The following is a 22,288-nucleotide window of genomic DNA, read 5'->3' as shown; positions in this document are numbered from 1 at the left end:
TGCGGCTGTTATTTTTTTTTTTTTTAAAACAAGGTTCCATTAAAGTCTACGGGGAATATGATCCTGCATTCTCAGCTTCGTAAAGTCTTTTTTTCTGCGTGAGGATGCGACCGTAAGAGCTCAAAATTTTACTTGCGACCTGTAATACGTGCGCAACTAGGCGTGCGAAGGGAAAAAAAAGTTGAACGCAGATAAAGCACTTGCAGGAGCCCAAATTTGAACTTCATTCATAATCTAGCCCATAGTATATCGTCTTACCTGCAAGGGTGCCAGATTCATTATAGAGGGAAAACCAATAGTTTTGAAGGATCGATTTCTGGAACAACTCTGCAGTATATTATAGATGATCTGGAAAGCACTATGCCAGGGGCAGAACACTTTAGTTATTTTCATAACTCTGATAGTACTTTATCTAAACTGCAGAGAATTTATCACATAGAATTTAAACATAGATATGTTAGATGAGGTGCAGGGCCAGCTCAACCATGGGACCAAGTGGGTCCAACAGACCCAGGCAGCACTTGACACAAGGGGCAGCACTTCAGTGACTGAGTCAGTCACTGTCAGACTCAGACCACTCCTGTCCTGTCCTCAGTCTCCGTGGCAGAAGTTGTAGGTATCCATCAGCATAACCACATCATGAAGAAAGACACAAAACCGGACAGGGGTGACATTCAAGGTGGACAAGTGCACCTCTTTCCTATCTTCCTTCCTACTTATTGCACAATCGTGCATAAGCATTGGTTGCATGCAGATATGCAGGCAGGCTTAGAAAGGTCAGCAGCAAGGCTAGCAGGTTGATTTGCTAATTAGTAATGTAACTATGGTGGGGCGTCATTTAATTCTCGGACCTAGGCAGCTCAATATCTTGAGCAAGCCCTGGGGATGTGATAGAGAGCTAATAATAAACAAATATGAGGTATTCTGGATTTTTACAGTCAAACTGATGTGAATTTTTTTATTTTATACTATTGTCCATGACTTATATCCTTGCATTATCATTCACGCATTAGTAATAAAGACCCTGTCAAAATTTAGTGTATAGTATAAACTGGAAAATGCTTCTACGTCTATAGTTTTACGCTTAAATCCATAAAGGATTTAATTACAGATTTATTCATTTGTTCATTTGTTACATGTGTGTTCTGAAGGCCTAGTGTTAAGCTGAAAAAGCAGCGTTAACAGGTCCTAATGCTGTTTTTTCACTACCGCTGCTATAACGAGTCTTGCAGGTTTAGGGGCACCGCACACTTCTTTGGCCTTACCGCATGCGCGAAACATGTCAGTTAGTTTAAGCTGCCCTGCTTAACTATTCTACAGATGAATAAAAACTAATTGCACTGGCTATCTATCCGGATTTGTCCTTTTTTCCTATGAGTAAACTTTGTTAACCCTTTTTTCTATGGGACTTCCATGGCGCTGGTATTATGAGTCTGTCCTGGGAGGCCAAAAAGTGAGCGGTACACCCTCTACCTCCAAGAACCGTAACGCATTCTAAAGTCAGTAGTTATGAGTTTTACACTACAACGCCATAGCATAAAACTCATAACTAAAGTGCTAAAAAGTACACTAACACCCATAAACTACCTATTAACCCCTAAACCGAGGCCCTCCTGCATCACAAACACTATAATAATGATTGGAACAGCCAACAGAATGTGAGCTCAATCCTATTGGCTGATTGGATCAGCCAATAGGATTTTTTCTACCTTAATTCCGATTGGCTGATAGAATTCTATCAACCAATCGGAATCTAAGGGACGCCATCTTGGATGACGTCATTTAAAGGAACCGTCATTCAGTAAGAAGACTCCGGATGAAGAGGATGCCCCGTGTCGGATGTCTTGAAGATGGACCCGCTCCGTGTCGGATGGATGAAGATAGAAGATGCCATCTGGATGAAGACTTCTGCCCGTCTGGAGGACACTTCGCCCAGCTTGGATGAAGACTTCTCCCGGCTTCGTTGAGGACTTCGGCCCGGTTGGATGAAGACTTCTGCCGCTTCCTTGAGGATGGATGTCCGGTCTTCAGAACAGTAAGTCGATCTTCAGGGGGTTAGTGTTAGGTTTTTTTAAGGGCCGATAGCAGGGGGTGCCTATTTTTGTATTATTATTATTTTTGTTCAACTGTTAGCAGATTTTTAACTGAACACAGTCAAACTGGGGACAAGAAGAAACCTGAAGATTTAACATCAACTTGTGCACACTGTCTCAATGACAATATACTTATGTCCTGTTCTTGTTGAGGTGAAATTTTTCTGAAACATCTTCCACAGAGTGTTTGTCATCTGATATGAACTTCCTTGTGTGTGATTACTGTAATCTATCGCTCTATTATCTCTCTATCTATCTATCTATCTATCTATCTATCTATCTGTCTGTCTGTCTGTCTGTCTGTCTATCTATCATCTATCTATAAATATAATTGAAACTATGAATTGTTGAATGTATAATTCATTTTTGTTTTAGTATTGTCAGGGTTTTTTCCCTGTTGTGTTTGCCATGTGCTGCTGGCAGCCATTTTACTCACCTCTCTTCCTGACTTGGTGCATTGTGGGGGATGCTGCTCATTGCCTGCACTTCCTTTTATGGCCAGACTGTTGTGCATCATCCATGTGAGACAGGATGCGGTCTCAGAATTGTGATGTCATCACTTATTATTTAAAGGGCCTCTGTTCAGTATGCTTTGCCCTTGCGTTGTCTCAGACCTGTTTGTGAGAGCTCCTGTGTTTTACCTGGCTGCCTGACGTCCTTCCTGGTTCCTGATCCTTGGCTTGTTCCTGACTCGGCTCGTCTGACTACCAGCTCTGGTTTTGACTCCTGGCTTGTTAATTGACTTGTGGACTTTTTATTATTTTTTGCTATTAATAAAGCTGTGATTATTTTTGCACTTCTCGTCTCAGTCTGATTCCTGGCACCCTGACATTACGCAAGGGCCATGAATCCTGATGGTGCTAATAATCCACCTTTACCTGTCATCATTTCCAGGATGGATGAACAGGATCACCGCTTGGATCAATTTGCACTAGCCCTGCAAACCCTGCTGACTCGCACTGCACATTTGGACCAAGGTGTCCCGCAAGTTATGGCTGCTCCTGTTTCCGCTGCTGCACCTATGCCTACCAGGAGCATGTCCGGTTCTGCACCTCTACCTCAGCGATATGGAGGCGATCCTATTCAGTGCAGAGGGTTTTTGAACCAGGTGGGCATTTACTTTGAGATGTTACCTCAGGCGTTTCCCTCTGACAGAGCTAAGGTGGGATTTCTCATCTCGTTACTCTCTGACACAGTTCTTGCCTGGTCTAATCCCTTGTGGGAGACTAATAAACCTAAGATTTCAAATTACCCTGAATTTGTGGCCTCCTTTCGAAGGGTATTTGATGTTCCGGCTCGCTCCTCCTCTGCTGCTAAACGACTCATGTCCATTCAGCAAGGTACAAGATCTGTTGCTCAGTATGCTATTGAGTTCTGTATGCTTGCCGCAGAGATAGGTTGGAACAATGAAGACCTTGTTGCCGCCTGCTTTCATGGGCTCTCTGATGCGATCAAAGACGAAGTTGCTGCCAGAGATTTACCAGAGGATCTTGAGGCATTGGTGTCTTTTTTTATCTTAATTGACATCAGACTCAGAGAGAGGCCCTCTTTCAAGGAGTGCTTGCAGAAGCCTCCTGTTCCATTGTCTCCTACTTGTTCGTTCCCACCCATGCCTCCCTCTCCTCCCATGCCTCCTGTTCCCGAGTCACCAGGTACTGCTGAGCCGATGAAGCTGGGATTCACGTGTCTCTCTGCAGCGGAGAGAGCCTTTAGGAGGAGGGAGGGGCTCTGCTTCTATTGTGGGTTACTGGGCCACCTTTTGAAGTCTTGTCTTACACGGCCGGGAAACGCTCACACCTAAGGTCCTGTTGGGGGCAGACCTTGGGTGGTTTATCCTTGTCCCCGGAACAACTTAAGGAGAAACCTTTGGTCACGGTTGTCCTTTCCTGGGTGGACTCCTCCTTAGTCATTCAGGCTCTTGTTGACTCCGGTGCTGCGGGCTATTTCATTGACAGTGCTTTTGTATCAAAGCACTCCATTCCTGTTTTGCCTCGGTCCATTCTGCTTGCTATTGAGGCCATTGATGGCAGGCCCCTTCAGCCCGCACTTGTTACTCACGAAACTGCTCCGTTGTCCATGGCTGTTGGGGTTCTCCATTTTGAAACACTCCAGTTCCAGGAGATAAACTCTCCACATTTTCCGGTTGTTCTGGGTTATCCCTGGCTCCAAAAGCACAATTCCAGTCTCGACTGGCGCATGTCCGAAATTTTGTCGTGGTCCCCGCAATGTATTTCCACTTGTCTTCGGAAACCAGTTAACGTCTTTTGCACTTCTTTGGTATCTCAATTGCCAGAGGAGTACCGAGAGTTCCTAGACGTGTTTGACAAGGTGCATGCCGGTACGTTGCCTCCTCACCGGTCTTACAATTGTGCCATAGACCTGCAACCCGGAGCCATTCCTCCTTGGGGCCGGGTGTACCCTCTGTCTGTTGCAGAGAATTGTGCTATGGAGGAGTATGTTGCCGATGCTCTGTCGCGGGGGATCATCCGCAAATCCTGCTCTCCTGCAGGGGCTGGCTTCTTATTTGTGAAGAAAAAGGGTGGCGAGTTAAGACCATGTATCGATTATAGGGGTCTTAATCGTCTTACCATTAAGAATGCTTACCCTGTTCCGCTTATTACGGAACTCTTTGACCGCCTCAAGGGAGCTACTGTCTTTACTAAACTTGATTTGAGAGGAGTGTACAAACTCGTTAGGATTAAGGAGGGCCATGAATGGAAAACAGCATTTAACACCAGGAGCGGGCATTATGAGTATCTTGTAATGCCCTTTGGCCTATGTAATGCTCCTGCTGTTTTCCAGGAATTTATTAATGATGTCCTACGAGATATGTTGCAACAGTGTATTGTGGTGTACTTAGACGACATCCTCATACACTCACCCACACTTGAGGCTCATCGTTCTGATGTTACACGGGTACTTCAGAGACTACGTGAGAACGGCCTGTTTTGTAAACTCGAGAAATGTGAGTTCCATCAGACTCAAGTAACCTTCCTAGGTTATGTTATCTCCGTTGCAGGGTTCTCCATGGATCCTGACAAGTTATCTGCAGTTCTGCAGTGGCCTCGCCCAGTTGCTCTTCGGTCTATTCAACGTTTTTTGGGGTTCTCCAATTACTATAGAAAGTTTATTAAAAACTTTTCTTCCTTGGTCAAACCTATCACAGACATGACCCGTAAAGAGAATGATCCACTCCATTGGTCACCTACTGCCATTAAGGCCTTTAATAGTCTTACGACTGCCTTTGCTGCCGCTTCAGTTCTGGCTCATCCTAACCCTGTCCTGCCTTTCGTTCTTGAGGTCGATGCGTCTGAGACTGGAGTAGGTGCCCTCTTGTCTCAACGTCCTACGCCTGACGGTTCTTTGCATCCGTGTGGTTTCTTCTCTAGGAAATTGTCTCCAGCGGAGTGCAATTATGAAATTGGCAACAGGGAATTTCTGGCTATAATTTTGGTACTTAAGGAATGGAGGCATCTTCTCGAGGGTACTAGCGTGCCAGTGCTCATTCTTACTGACCACAAGAATCTAACTTATCTATCTGAAGCAAAACGTTTGTCGCCCCGACAGGCCAGATGGGCGCTATTTTTGTCTCGGTTAATTATGTGGTCTCCTACCTGCCTGGTAGTAAGAATGTTAGGGCTGATGCCCTCTCTCGACAATTTTCGCCTCTGTCCAAGGAGGAGTCTGTACCTACTCCTGTTATACCTCCTGACCATATTTTGGCTACCATACGTACTAATTTGACTTCTCCCTTGGGGGAGGAGATCCTGGCTGCACAAACCAATTCACCTCCTGAGAAAGTGTTTTGTTCCTGAGAATCTTCTAACTAAACTTTTGCACACTTACCACTATCCTAAAGCCGCAGGTCACCCAGGCAAGAACCAAATGATTTGGTCTGTCACTCGACAATTCTGGTGGCCAGGACTTCGTTCTGATGTTGCTGCGTATGTTGCCTCCTGCTCAGTTTGTGCACAGAATAAGACTCCTTGACGTCTTCCTGTGGGTCTTCTTCAACCTATTGCTAATGGTGAGCGTCCTTGGACACATCTTTCCATGGACTTCATTGTCGAGCTCCCTGTTTCCAATGGCAATACTGTTATCCTTATGGTGATTGACCGTTTTTCTAAAATGTCACATTGCATTCCCTTGATGAAGCTGCCTACCGCTCAGGAGCTTGCTTCAATTTTTGTCCGGGAGGTCTTCCGTTTACATGGGTTACCCAAGGAGATAGTGTCGGACCGGGGCAGCCAGTTTGTCTCCAGATTTTGGCGTTTCTTTTGTGCTCAAATGGGGATCCAGCTTTCCTTCTCCTCGGCATATCACTCTCAATCCAATGGGGCTGCGGAACGGTCTAATCAAGCGCTGGAACAGTTCCTCCGTTGCTATGTCTCAGATCACCACAATAATTGGTCTGAACTGTTACCTTGGGCAGAGTTTGCTCGTAATAGTGCTATTAATGCTTCCTCCAAGTTATCCCCGTTCATGGCGAATTATGGGTTTCAACCATCCTTGTTGCCCGATTCATTCATGTCTCAGGGTATTCCAGCTTTGGAGGAGCATCTCCGGCAACTCCGTTCCACGTGGGTACAGATTAAGAATTGCCTTCATCGTTCTATGCAGTGCCAAAAGTTCCAGGCTGATCGTAGGCGTCTCCTTCCTACCAGGTTGGTGAGAGAGTTTGGCTGTCCTCCCGCAACTTGAACCTTCATGTGCCTTCCAATAAATTGTCTCCCCGTTATGCTGGTCCTTTTCGAATACTCCGATGGGTTAATCCTGTAGCTTACGCTCTTGACCTTCCTCCTGCTATGCGCATCTCCAATGTTTTTCATGTCTCCCTCTTGAAACCATTGGTTTGTAATCGGTTTACCACTGTGTTACCTCGTCCGTGTCCTATCCTTGCTGACAACCATGAGGAGTATGAGGTCAGCAGCATTATTGACTTTTGTATGTCCAGGGGCCGTGTACAGTATTTGGTTCACTGGAGGGGCTACGGTCTGGAGGAGCGTTCTTGGGTTCCCTCCGATGATGTTCATGCTCCTGCCCTCCTCCGTGCCTTCCATTCCCGTTTCCCCAATAAGCCTTTTGTCCTCCCGTGGGGGAGGGGTCATTGAGGGGAGGGTACTGTCAGGGTTTTTTCCCTGTTGTGTTTGCCATGTGCTGCTGGCAGCCATTTTACTCACCTCTCTTCCTGACTTGGTGCATTGTGGGGATGCTGCTCATTGCCTACACTTCCTTTTATGGCCAGACTGTTGTGCATCATCCATGTGAGACAGGATGCAGTCTCAGAATTGTGATGTCATTACTTATTATTTAAAGGGCCACTGTTCAGTATGCTTTGCCCTTGCGTTGTCTCAGACCTGTTTGTGAGAGCTCCTGTGTTTTACCTGGCTGCCTGACGTCCTTCCTGGTTCCTGATCCCTGGCTTGTTCCTGACTCTGCTGTTTTCCTTGTTCCTGATTCCGGCTCGTCTGACTATTCGCTTTGGCTCCTGACTTGGCTCGTCTGACTACCAGCTCTGGTTTTGACTCCTGGCTTGTTATTTGACTTGTGGACTTTTGATTATTTTTTGCTATTAATAAAGCTGTGATTATTTTTGCACTTCTCGTCTCAGTCTGATTCCTGGCACCCTGACAAGTATTAGTTTACAATAAAAAGTGATCTAATTTCTAAACATTCCAGTGTCCTTCCTTTATCTGTACCAATAGGCATATTTGTCGCTCTCCCTGGCACAAACAACTTCCTCAGCCTAATTTCCAGGGGCCACAGTGCAACCACTTATTTTTATCTGGCGGTTATTCCTCAGTCTGTACCCATTTGCAACATACAGACAGCTACCTCTCTTAGCAACAGCCAATTACCTATACCCTCTGTGCAGTGCTTGCATATATCTGTGGGTCTGTTAGGTCTGTTTGAATACCTTGTTCTGTGGCATATGCCTTGCTGGGTAATGCTAGGATTACCCAAGCGGCTGTGGGTAAAGCCTGATGTAAGATCATAAATCCCCTCAGACTGATCGGGTCACTGCATCAGACATATATACGATGCACTGTAATTCCCCCATTTTCACTAACTTTTTTGCCTCCGCCTGGTCACTTGCCAGAGAATCAGTGGGGCAAAAATAAAAATAGTGTAGATGGGGGAATAACGATACATCGGGCTTACCCACAGCTGAATTACAGTACATCGGGCTTTACCCTCAGCCGCTTGGGTAATCCTAGCATTCTGACTTTACCCGTAACATATATATATATATATATATATATATATATATATATACACATACATACACATATACAAATACACACACATGCATGTACACCTTTGAGTCCCATTTGTGCTAAGAAACATAAACAAAGAAATATAGAATTTGATAGAAGATGAACTACTTGTGTAATGACATTCAGCGATGTCTGTCGGACATGATACGCTACAGTGTATCATGTCAGACAGACATTGGTAAATCTACCCCCTTGTGTTTACCACCTCTATTGTAAGTTTATTCCCTTAATCCACTATCCTTTCTGTAAAAAAAATGCTTCCTCACATTTGTTCAGAATCTGCTACCTCTAATTACATTCCCTGCGATGTCCATTAAAAATATAGGGCACACTAAAAAATGCCAGCTGTGTTAAAATTCTTTGGTTAACCTTTAAAACCATCCATTTGTAATTCTAGATTGTATTATTTTTTTAACACCCCAATGTGATATAAAACAATCTATCATTCTTGTTCTTTAGTGTGCATGTTTATTTATTTAAAATTTGACAGCAGATCAAACTATTTTGCAAATCCATCTAAATTGCAGGTTTTGTTCTCTAACTAATGGTATCTTAACCTGCAATTATAGCTGACAGTTTTCAGTCATGTAATTTAGAATTGCTATTACAGTTAACAATACCTATTGAACAAAATATAGATTGCAGCAGCTGTTGCTAGGATCTCGTATAATACATGCATTAGAAGCATGCAGGTATGAAGTGTATAATTTTCTGTGACAGAGCAGTTTGCCAAGAACACTCAAAGGGCTTCAACACAATGGCTCTCACTCATGCCAGGTACTGGCCGACTGATTTTGAAAGCTGTGTTTGTAACCTATCACATAGAAAACGTATTTGTTTTCTTTAGTTTAATCTTTTATTGAGGTTAAAAGATAAAACATAGCAGGCAAATAAGCACATGAGTAAAACACATCAGGAATAGAAAACATTTTTATGTTTAGAGATAATAAATATCTGAAATAAATCATGTGATGCAAATTTTTTAAATTTTACTACGTCCAGGATTAGGGGTCATATTTATCAAGCTCCGTATGGCGCTTGATGCTAGATATGTGCATGGCGAAAAAATTCGGTTCGGTTCGATTCAGATTTTTTCAAATTCGGAAAAATTTGAATCAATTTGTTTCGGATTCATTCGGATTCGAGTAAATTCGGCTGGATTCGATTTGATTCAGTTCGGTTCGGAAATTCGGAATTTCGGTAAGTGTTAGGTGGGATGTGCTGGGTATTAGACTAGTATTATGTATTGTATATTAGGTGTAACCCATAGCAGAGTGATATAACCTAATATACTGTACAATACTAGTGTAATCCATGGCCATCCAAATCTAACGAATAAATCCAAATAAATCCAAACTAATTCCCGAATTTTACGAATTCGGCCGAATTTCCGAATCGATCCGAAACGAATTGCACATGTCTACTTGATGCCCCTTGTTTCCGGCAAGCCTTCTAAAGACCGCTGCTCCATAACTTGTCCACCTGTTCTGAGGCTGCGGTCAGAAATCAACCCGATCTTATACGATCGGGCTGATTGACACCCCCTGCAAGAACTGCTGGTGCAATGATAAATGCCGACAGCATATGCTGTCAGCATTTATCGATGTGCGGAGGACATGATACGCTACTTCGTACTCGCACATTGATAAATATGCCCCTAGGTCTTTTCTTTTTGTACAAAACAAGTGAGTAGGAAAGTGGATGCACCAGTATAAGGTGCATACAAAAGACCAGGGGAATAGCACCTCAAAAAATAATTCACAGAACACAAGGGTAAATATGCAAGGAAAAAATTATTTATATAAATCAAGTCATAAATAAATTAACACATACATGAGCAGACACAAAGACACACACATAAGACAACACATGGGCCCCTCACACAACTCTAAGAGAGACTGAGCTGGCTGTTAGTAACCTATGTAACGCTGTGAACACAGCCAAATAAAGTGCCAGATGTCGTTCAGTATACATTCGATGCTTGTTGTCACATATCCTGTTATCACATAACAGATGGTTAAGTCAGCAAAGATGTTAATAGTCAAGTTACAGTTTACATCCTGTGCATGCAGATGCAACAGACTAAGCAAGCAGATAGGATGGTAAGCCAGTAAACAGACAAACCAGTTGTAATGAAAAAGTGCAGGCAAGCACAAGCAGGCAAAGTTACTCAAGAAAGAAAATGTGAAATTCTGCTTTTCTTTTTGTCCAGAGACCCAGTGATTAGGGGTGTCACTACAGAGGTTCCAGAGGTCTAACTTGAGGCCAGGCCTATACAACTAGGTGGCACTTATAGATCTTCAGTTAATAGTATAATTTCTCCAGTAGTAGGGTTGCCATGGTTCTACTTTAGAAGATGACGCTTAAGAAAATACATTTGTCAGTGGTCTTTTAAACAAATTGTTTAAAAATGTCCTGTAAGTTTGAAGATGTTCTAAGGACCGTAACATATTTATTTTTTACAAGGGTCTTCTTTAACAGCAGAAAAATGGCAACCTTAAAGAGGGGGGCGGGTGGTGTCTGGGCTCCACCTGCAAAACAGGGTTCACGTTGTACAGAAAGTGTATAGTTTTGAAGTATGGTGGCAGGGCAAGGATGACACAGTATCACAGACAAGCCGCCCCTCTTGCTGCTATGTTACTGCTAGCTCAGCCCCTGCTGATGGCAAACATCCAGAAAGGTTGCTCTTGAAATGGGGGGCCTTACCATTGCCTTTGCCCTGTGGCCCATTGAGATCTAGTTTCGCCCCTGCCAGTGATCTCAAATTCATCAGAATGGTGAGAAATATCATGCCAGCCTTCACATGGACAGATATTATTGAATGATTTATGAAAAGGGGCTGAACCAGGAATTTCCTGCAAGCTTAACTCCATGGAAAGTAATGAAGATCACTAAAATGCAGATTCTCACAGGGGCAAGCAAATGTAATGGAGCAAAGTACACTGTTTTCAGCAGAATGTACCTTGCATTCATTTCTAGTTTTGCATAATGTATTATAATGCATAATATGCTTAGATTACTCTCATTCTGTCAGTCTGTACCCATTTGCAAAATACAGACAGCTACCTCTCTTAGCAACAGCCAATTACCTATACCCTCTGTGCAGAGCTTGCATATATCCGTGGGCCTGTTAGGTCTGTTTGAATACCTTGTTCTGTGGCATATGCCTTGCTAAATAATTGCGAGTAGTATACACTATAAATTTGTAGTCACAAAATCTATGTTCAGTAAACATTACCAATAAACCCTAACCCCTAATCTTATTGAAGGACTATTGCATACACAACTCTCAATGTTACCAAGCAACAAATGGTTGTCAACCTATTTAATCTTAGCCAAAAATAACTAGAACCTGTCTAAATCATCAGCTGTTACTTGACTGAAGCAATAAACAAACATTATAGTGTTTAAAATTAAAGAGATATTACACATATGAATCAAGGTTAAATTCAAGTTGTATTTTTTGTTCGTTTGTTTTTCTGTTTAAAACTAACAGGGAGGAACTTACAACAGAAGCTCATTTACTGCTAAGAAAAATTCCACAGTTCTTTTGAAATGTGTTTTTTTTCCAGTACAGGTTCAGAAGTTCTTCATCAAAAAGGGATAGAAAATAACTGGAAATGGCTCTTAACATCTCCAAGTTGTACACCGTAGAACAAGTATGCTTTTTACTTATTTGACAGCAAGCCAAAGAGGGGCATAACGTTGTTGTCAGAAAAGGATTAATAATTTAGGTGTCCCAATGTCTTTTTATGTAATGCTATGCACATCTCCTGATTGGCTGTACTTGGCAGTAAAGTTTGTACAACACATTATTTAGTGCATATATGGATGAAAAGCAAAGTGTCATCATGTGACTCATCAGACAAGGACCCCTGAGTGAAAAGTCTATAAGTTGTTGCCTACTATGCGTAATGGAAATATACTATTGGTCATGGGTTGTCTTTGCCACCATAATACATGATGCATATACAGATTTAAACATTGCTGGCTCTGTCTTTTGTACTTGATCACCCAGATATCCAGGAACATTAATTCTCCACACGATGTCTAATTTTGTGTAGTAAAAAATGTATAGCTTTACCTGTAAAAAGTTTGACTTTTTCTCACATCCCAAGGGATGCTAAATTGCTTCTTTTATTATACAAACCCTCTACCCTGCTACATGCTATATAGCAATTGCTTGACAGAAAAAAGATAAGCAATACTCAATATTTTTATATGTATGTCCATGAATCTCAAAACTATCCACATGTCCTAACAAAATTACAGTTTTAAATCATTTAAATTTGTATTCAGGCCTTTTAGAATGTAATAATTAATTGCTGACATACATTATGCTTTAACTTGTCTTTACTGGTAAGCATGAAGGTATCACAGTACAGTCTGGGTTACTTGATACTTGATTTCCAGTTAATAAACAACACTGGAAAGAATAAAAAAACAATAGTCTAATGTCTCAGGCAAAACTGTTACAAAGTTAGGAAAGCTAAAAGCACCATAGGAATGAAGACTAATAACTTGGGGCAATCCATTAGCATGTGATCTGTCAAATGATGTTACCCATGACAACAGCTAAACAGTGCTATGCTCAGCCTTTATCTGACAGTTTTGGAATGCTGGACTGTACTCAGGTTTGAATGCAGTGGCTGTGCCTTTATAAAAACATTATCCTTGGTCGATCTTGCAGAATAATTATACCTATGGCACAGCCTTTGGAAATAACATGGAAAATCTTTGATCTTCATGATTCCATTTCACTTTCTAGATCTGAACAACAGATCAGGAGAACAAGAAGCCTGAAGCAATGGCAGCTGGATAGGTGTCCCCACTTGTGTTCTTCACTTACTAATTCACTGGAAAGCAAAACAATCTTGCTACATAAAGCAGCATGGAAAGGTGATATAGACCAGGTTAACACTCTGCTCAACTTTGGAATCTCTGTTAACTGCCAGTAAGTTTCTCAATTTACAATAAATGTATTGCATTACTTTAGTTATGTTTGTTTAGTGTGTATGTGGTTAAAAAAAGATATATAAGCAATAATTTACTGAAGACACAATTAAAGGGACATTAAACACTTTAAGATAGTACTATAACCTGATAATATATATATATATATATATATATATATATATATATATATATATATATATATATATATATATATATATATATAAACTCTGCAATATACTTTTATAATGTATTTTGTCCCATTTTACTGTAATTCCATTCTAAAATTGTGAGCTTTTCAGTTCCTGTTAGTTCCACACAGCTATTGGCTACACACTCTAGTGACCTATTTATAACTGTCCCTAATTATCCACAGCAGATAACCTAAGTTGCAACATGGCAGCTCCCATTGTTTTATAGACACTTAAACTTTACACTTATTTTGTCAATATTTAAACAGCTAATGAAACTTTAAAAAATACATCTACATTTTCTCAGACTAATCTTTTCTTTGAAAGCATCATTCTATCTAGCATTTATTTAGTATTTAATGTCCCTTTAAATATGATGATATAATCATGTACAAAAAAGAAACTTATCTTATTATTATACATTTAGGGCTAAATTAAAAGTGGAGCGTTAAATTATCGCGTTCCTGCAAACAGGCAAATCTGCCCGTTTGTGGGAGCGCGATAACTAACCAACTATTACAAGTTGCTGATTATTGCTACTGCGAGTTTGTGGTAGCAATTAGTGCTCCGAAAATTAACCAGAGATCCGATCTCTGGTTAATTTTCTAAAATTGCCCCAAATGCCCTCAAAATAGAGGGCATTATAGTTTTTTATTTAAAAAAATGTAGCATTTTCTTTTAAATAAAAGAAAAACTGCACTAGGCAGTTTTGGGGCTTTAAATTTGGTGGGAGTGGGGTGTTAGAAAAACATAATGGCACTGAAAAGTACCTTTACATTGCGGCTATGGAAACTGTAGCCTAGATTTAGAGTTTGGCGTTAGCCGTCAAAACCAGCGTTAGAGGCTCCTAACGCTGGTTTTTACCGCCCGCTGGTATTTAGAGTCAGTCAGGAAAGGGTCTAACGCTCACTTTCCAGCCGCAACTTTTCCATACCGCAGATCCCCTTACGTCATTTGCGTATCCTATCTTTTCAATGGGATCTTCTAACGCCGGTATTTAGAGTCATGGCTGAAGTGAGCATTAGAACTCTAACGACAAAACTCCAGCCACAGAAAAAAGCCAGGAGTTAATAGATTAGGGGTTAATAAGTGTAAAGTTAGGGGTGTTTAGACTCGGGGTACATGTTAGAGTGTTAGGTGCAGACTTAGGAAGTGTTTCCCCATAGGAAACAATGGGGCTGCGTTAGGAGCTTAACGCTGCTTTTTTGCAGGTGTTAGGTTTTTTTTCAGCTCAAACTGCCCCATTGTTTCCTATGGGGATATCGTGCACGAGCACGTTTTTGAAGCTGGCCGCGTCCGTAAGCACCGCTGGTATCGAGAGTTGCAGTGGCGGTAAATTATGCTCTACGCTCCCTTTTTGGAGCCTAACGCACTGAAAACCCAGCCATTCTGTGAACTCTAAATACCAGCGGTATTTAAAAGGTGCGGCCAAAAAAAAGCCAGCGTTGGCTACGCGGGTCATTACCGACAAAACTCTAAATCTAGCCGTGTGTGTCTCCATTAAATATATATGTATATGCTTATATACATATATATTTATGTGTTAATATATGTATTTGATTAGCCAATAGGATGTAAGCAGCTCTCATCCTATTGTCTGATTTGAAATTTTCAGCCAATAGTAATGCAAGGGTACCCCTCTATAAAAGGGGTACCTTGCATTCAATCTTCAGTGTGCGATGGGTGATCGCATGAAGAGGACCTCCACGTCACTGATAACTGCCGCCAACCACTCTGCATCTGCCGACCGCTCCGCCTCCGTGCCACCACCAAGAAGATAGAAGATGGACCCACGATGGATGAAGATGGATCCGCCTGGATTAACTTCTTTTGCCATCTGGATGAAGAAGGTTGGCCGGACTTCATCAATGGTAAGTACCTATTTTGGGGTTAGTTTCTTTTTGTGTTTTTTTTTGGTTGGTTTTTGGGTTGTAGTGTTAGGGGCTATTTGGTTTCTTTTCTTGGCAAAAGAGCTGTTAACTTTAGGGCAATGCCCTACAAAAGGCCCTTTTAAGGACTTTTGATAGTTTATTTTGGGGTGGGTATAAGAATAGGAATATTTTTTTCTATTTTAAATAATTTACGGCTAGATTATGAGTTGTGCGTTAAGGTAAAAAAGCAGCGTTAGGACGCTGCTTTTTTACGCCCGCTGCTATTACGAGTCTTGCAGGTATAGGTGTACCGCACACTTCTTTGGCCTTACCGCAAAACGACTTACGTAAACTTCGTAAGGCCCTCCCGCATCGCAAACACTAAAATAAAAATTTGAACCCCTAATTTGCCGCTCCGGACACCGCCGCCACCTACATTATATTTATGAACCCCTAATCTGCTGCCCCCAACATCGCCGACACCTACATTATATTTATTAAACCCTCATCTGCCGCCCCCAATGTCGCCGCAACCTACCTACACTTATTTACCCCTAATCTACCGCCCCCAACATTGCCGCCACTATAATAAACATATTAACCCCTAAACCGCTGCACTCCCACCTCGTAAACATTAGTTAAATATTATTAACCCCTAATCTGCCATCCCTAACATCGCCGCCACCTACCTACATTTATTAACCCCTAATCTGCCGCCCCCACTATACTAAATGTATTAACCCCTAAACTTAAGTCTAACCCTAACTCTAACACCCCCTAACTTAAATATAATTAAAATAAATCTAACTAAAAATTCCTATCATTACCTAAATAATTTCTATTTAAAACGAAATACTTACCTATAAAATAAACCCTAAGATAGCTACAATATAACTAATAGTTACATTGTATCTATCTTAGGGTTTATTTTTATTTTACAGGCAAGTTTGTATTTATTTTAACTAGGTAACTATTTAATAACTACCTAGCTGAAATAAATACAAAAGTACCTGTAAAATAAAACCTAACCAAAGTTACAATAACAACTAACACTACACTACAATTAAATAAATTAACTAAATTAAATACAATTACCTTAATTAAATTAGATAAGCTAAAGTACAAAAAAACCCCCACTAAATTACAGAAAATAATAAACAAATTACAAGATATTTAAACTAATTACACCTAATCTAATAGTCCTATCAAAATAAAAAAGCCCCGCCAAAATAAAAAAAACCCTAGCCTAAACTAAACTACCAATAGCTAGTGATGTCGCGAACATAAAAATTTGGGTTCGCGAACGGCGAACGCGAACTTCAACAAAAGTTCACGAGCCGGGCGAACCGCCATAGACTTCAATAGGCAGGCGAATTTTAAAACCCACAGGGACTCTTTCTGGCCACAATAGTGATGGAAAAGTTGTTTCAAGGGGACTAACACCTGGACTGTGGCATGCCGGAGGGGGATCCATGGCAAAACTCCCATGGAAAATTACATAGTTGATGCAGAGTCTGGTTTTAATCCATAAAGGGCATAAATCACCTAACATTCCTAAATTGTTTGGAATAACGTGTTTTAAAACATCAGGTATGATGTTGTATCGATCAGGTAGTGTAAGGGTTACGCCCGCTTCACAGTGACAGACCAAACTCCCGCAGCGGGTACAACATCATCATCATCACACCGTACGTCCATGTGTGTAATGCTGCCTGACTGAGACATATCCCTGTTATCTACATCCTCTGGCAATAATGGTTGCGCATCACTCATTTCTTCCAACTGATGTGTAAATAACTCCTCTGACAGATCAAGTGAAGCAGCTGTGGTGCTAGTGCTGGTGGTGGCGGCAGGTGGGCGAGTGGTAACTTGAGAGGTGCCCGAAGCTAAGCTGGAGGAGGATGGTGCGTCAAGGTTCCGAGCGGAAGCTGTAGAAGATTGGGTGTCCTGTGTTAGCCAGTCAACTATGTCCTCAGAACTTTTCGAGTTCAGGGTACGTGGCCTCTGAACACTGGGCATTATTCTAGGGCCAAAGGGAATCACAGCACCACGACCACTGCCTCTGCCTGTCATTTTTTTTTCGATTAGTGGTACTATGCGTGCAAGCTACTGTGACAACAGATTTGAGTGGCACTGTGCACTGGCAGAAGTTGGCAGAGTAGACGCTGTAGGCCTGACACACATGCTTGCAGACAACTAACTGCTATTCAATCTATTACAGTCAAAATTTTATTTATTTTTTTATGTACACTACTGTTACACCAGATATGAGTTGTACTGGTGTGACACTGTGCCCTGGCAGGCCCTGAAACGCACACGCATAAAGGAAAATGACTGCTATTATTTCACAGTCAAATTTCTAGGTTTTATTTTAACCCCTTAAGGACCAAGGCCATTTTTCAATTTCTTTCCCTTAAGGACCAGGGCTATTTTTACATTTCTGCGGTGTTTGTGTTTAGCTGTAATTTTCCTCTTACTCATTTACTGTACCCACACATATTATATACCGTTTTTTTCGCCACTAAATGGACTTTCTAAAGATACCATTATTTTCATCATATCTTATAATTTATTATTAAAAATATTATAAAATATGAGGAAACAATGGAAAAAACACACTTTTTCTAACTTTGACCCCCAAAATCTGTTAAACATCTACAACCACCAAAAAACAACCATGCTAAATAGTTTCTACATTTTGTCCTGAGTTTAGAAATACCCAATGTTAACATGATCTTTGCTTTTTTTGCAAGTTATAGGGAAATAAATACAAGAAGCACTTTGCTATTTCAAAACCACTTTTTTTCAAAATGAGCGCTAGTTACATTGGAACCCTGATATCTGTCAGGAATACCTGAATATCCCTTGACATGTATATATTTTATTTTAGAAGACATCCCAAATTATTGATCTAGGCCCATTTTGGTATATTTCATGGCACCATTTCACCGCCAAATGCAATCAAATAAAACAAAATTGTTCACTTTTTCACAAACTTTAGGTTTCTCACAGAAATTATTTACAAACAACTTATGCAATTATGGCATAAATGGTTGTAAATGCTTCTCTGGGATCCCCTTTGCCACTGCGCACCACACGTGTTTTATGCCCAGTAGTGAAGGGGTTAATTAGGGAGCATGTAGGGAGCATGTAGAGTTAATTTTAGCTTAAGTGTAGTGTAGTAGACAACCCAAAGTATTGATCTAGGCCCATTTTGGTATATTTAATGCCACCATTTCCCCGCCAAATGCGATCAAATTTAAAAAAAAACTTACATTTTTTCGCAATTTTAGGTTTCTCACTGAAATTATTTACAAACAGCTTGTGCAATTATGGCACAAATGGTTATAAATGCTTCTCTGGGATCCCCTTTGTTCAGAAATAGCAGACATATATGACTTTGGCGTTGCTTTCTGGTAATTAGAAGGCCGCTAAATGCTGTTGCGCATCACACGTGTATTATGGCTAGCAGTGAAGGGGTTAATTAGGTAGTTTGTAGGGAGCTTGCAGGGTTCATTTTAGCTTTAGTGTAGAGATCAGCCTCCCACCTGACACATCAGACCCCCTGATCCCTCCCAAACAGCTCCCTTCCCTCCCCCACCCCACAATTGTCCCCGCCATCTTAAGTACTGGCAGAAAGTCTGCCAGTACTAAAATAAAAGGTTTTTAAAATTTTTTTTATTTTTTTTATCATATTTACATATGCTGTGGTGTAGCATCCCCCCTTAGCCCCCAACCTCCCTGATCCCCCCAAAACAGCTCTCTAACCCTCCCCATGTGCCTTATTGGTGGCCATCTTGGGTACTGGCAGCTTTCTGCTATTATTTCACAGTCAAAAAAGTGTTTTTGTTTTTTTAAATGTACACTACTGTTACACCAGATATGAGTGGTGGCAATGGGCAAGTGGGCACAGTATACGCTGTGAGCCTGACACACACGCTGGCAGGCAGGCAAGTGCAATTAGATTACACAGGAAAAAAAGCAGACTTATGTTCTAGCCCTAAAAAGGGCTTTTTGAGGTGCTGTCCTTACAGCAGAGATCAGATGAGTCCTTCAGGACTGTAGTGGACACTGAATACAGTAGCCTAGCTATCGATTTCCCTATTAAATCAGCAGCAGCTACACTGTCCCTCCTCTCACTAAGAATACAGCTTCCAAATGAATCTAAAATGGATGCTGTCCAGGAGGTGGGAGGGTCTGGGAGGGAGGGTCTGCCGCTGATTGGCTGTAATCTGTCTGCTGACTGTGAGGTACAGGGTCAAAGTTTACTCAATGATGACGAATAGGGGGCGGATCGAACATCGCATATGTTCGCCCGCCGCGGCGAACGCGAACATGCTATGTTCGCCGGGAACTATTCCCTGGCGAACTATTCGCGACATCACTACCAATAGCCCTTAAAAGTGCCTTTTGCGGGGCATTGCCCCAAAGTAATCAGCTCTTTTACCTGTAAAAAAAAATACAAACAACCCCCCCAACAGTAAAACACACCACCCACACAACCAACCCCCCAAATAAAATACTATCTAAAAAAACCTAAGCTCCCCATTGCCCTGAAAAGGGCATTTGGATGGGCATTGCCGGGCGAAGTGGTCCTCCAGACGGGCAGAAGTCTTCATCCAGACGGCATCTTCTATCTTCATCCATCCGACGCGGAGCATCCTCTTCATCCGACGACTAAAGACGAACGAAGGTACCTTTAAGTGACATCATCCAATATGGCGTCCCTTAGATTCCGATTGGCTGATAGAATTCTATCAGCCATTCAGAATTAAGGTAGAAAAAATACTATTGGCTGATGCAATCAGCCAATAGGATTGAAGTTCAATCCTATTGGCTGATCCAATCAGCCAATAGGATTGAACTTGCATTCTATTGGCTGATTGGAACAGGCAATAGAATGCGAGCTCAATCCTATTGGCTGATTGCATCAGCTAATAGGATTGAAATTTAATCCGATTGGCTGATAGAATTCTATCAGTCAATCAGAATCTAAGGGACGCCATCTTGGATGTCGTCACTTAAAGGTACCTTCGTTCGTCGTTAATCAGTCGGATGAAGAGGATGCTCCGCGTCGGATGGATGAAGATAGAAGATGCAGTCTGGATGAAGACTTCTGCCAGTCTGGAGGACCACTGATGAAGACTTTTCCCGGCTTCGTTAAGGACTTCGACACGGTTGGATGAAGACTTCTGCCACTTCCTTGAGGATGGATGTCGGATCCTCAGAACAGTAAGTCGATCTTCAGGGGGTTAGTGTTAGGGTTTTTTTAATGGTGTATTGGGTGGGTTTTATTTTTAGGTTAGGGACTTTGGGCCTCAAAAGAGCTAACTGTCCTTTTAAGGGCAATGCCCATCCAAATGCCCTTTTCAGGGCAATGGAGAGCTTAGGTTTTTTTAGTTAGGCTTTTATTTGGGGGGGTTGGTTGTGTGGGTGGTGGGTTTTACTGTTGGGGGGGTTGTTTGTATTTTTTTTACAGGGAAAAGAGCTGATTACTTTGGGGCAATACCCTGCAAAAGGCCCTTTTAAGGGCTATTGGTAGTTTAGTTTAGGCTAGAGGGTTTTTTTTTTTATTTTGGGGGGCTTTTTTTATTTTGATAGGGCTATTAGATTAGGTGTAATTAGTTTAAATATCTTGTAATTTGTTTATTATTTTCTGTAATTTAGTGTTTGTTTTTTTTGTACTTTAGCTAATTTAATTTAATTTAGGTATTTGTATTTAATTTAGTTAATTTATTTAATTGTAGTGTAGTGGTAGGTGTTATTGTAACTTTGGTTAGGTTTTATTTTACAGGTACTTTTGTATTTATTTTAACTAGGTAGTTATTAAATAGTTAATAACTATTTAATAATTATTCTACCTAGTTAAAATAAATACAAACTTGCCTGTAAAATAAAAATAAACCCTAAGCTAGCTACAATGTAACTATTAGTTATATTGTAGCTAGTTTAGGGTTAATTTTATAGGTAAGTATTTAGTTTTAAATAGGAATAATTTAGCTAATTATAGTAATTTTATTTAGATTTATTTAAATTATATTTAAGTTAGGGGGTGTTAGGGTTACGGTTAGACTTAGATTTAGGGGTTAATACATTTAGTATAGTGGCGGCGATGTTGGGGCAGCAGATTAGGGGTTAATAAATGTAGGTAATGTTTGCGAGGCGGGAGTGTGGCGGTTTAGGGGTTAATATGTTTATTATAGTGGAGGCGACGTTGGGGCCGCAGATTAGGGGTTAATAAGTGTAGGTAGGTGGCGGCTTCATTGGGGGCAGCAGATTAGGGGTTAATAAATATAATGTAGGTGTCAGCGATGTTGGGGGCAGCAGATTAGGGGTTCATAAATATAATGTAGGTGGCGGCGGTGTCCGGAGCGGGAGATTAGGGGTTAATAAGAATAATGTAGGTGTCGGCGATGTTGGGGGCGGAAGATTAGGGGTTAATAAGTGTAAGATTATGGGTGTTTAGACTCGGGGTTCATGTTAGGGTGTTAGGTGTAAACATACATTTTATTTCTCCATAGGAATCAATGGGGCTGCGTTACTGAGTTTTACGCTGCTTTTTGCAGGTGTTAGACTTTTTCTCAGCTGACTCTCCCCGTTGATTCCTATGGGGAAATGGTGCAAGAGCACGTACGACCAGCTCACCGCTGACTTAAGCAGCGCTGGTATTGAAGTGCGGTAAGGAGCAAAATTTTGTTTAACGCTCACTTCTTGTCTTTTAACGACGGGTTTGTAAAAACTTGTAATACCAGCACTGCAGGTAAGTGAGTGGTGAGTAAAAACTGCTCGTTTGCACCGCATAGCCTCTAACGCAAAACTCGTCATCTAGCCGTAAGTTTGTTATTTTCTGTAATGGTAGTTGTCTGTTGTAATGGTATTGGTAATGGTAGTTGTCTGTTGTC

The 22,288-nt window shown here is 41.3% G+C and overlaps 1 protein-coding gene across 1 annotated transcript in view; it reads left to right on the top strand.

Moving 5' to 3' along the window:
- Nucleotides 1–13,074: 13,074 nt before the first annotated feature.
- LOC128655369 (ankyrin repeat domain-containing protein 65-like) overlaps nucleotides 13,075–22,288 on the top strand; it is a 108,565-nt gene continuing 99,351 nt past the window's right edge. The window contains exon 1 of the mRNA XM_053709017.1: nucleotides 13,075–13,325. Within this exon, the coding sequence (XP_053564992.1) occupies nucleotides 13,075–13,325 (251 nt within the window). The remainder of the gene's footprint in view (nucleotides 13,326–22,288) is intronic.

This window comes from Bombina bombina, chromosome 4, assembly GCF_027579735.1.
Source record: "Bombina bombina isolate aBomBom1 chromosome 4, aBomBom1.pri, whole genome shotgun sequence".
NCBI lineage: Eukaryota > Metazoa > Chordata > Amphibia > Anura > Bombinatoridae > Bombina > Bombina bombina.
This window is presented reverse-complemented; position numbering and strand designations above follow the sequence as displayed.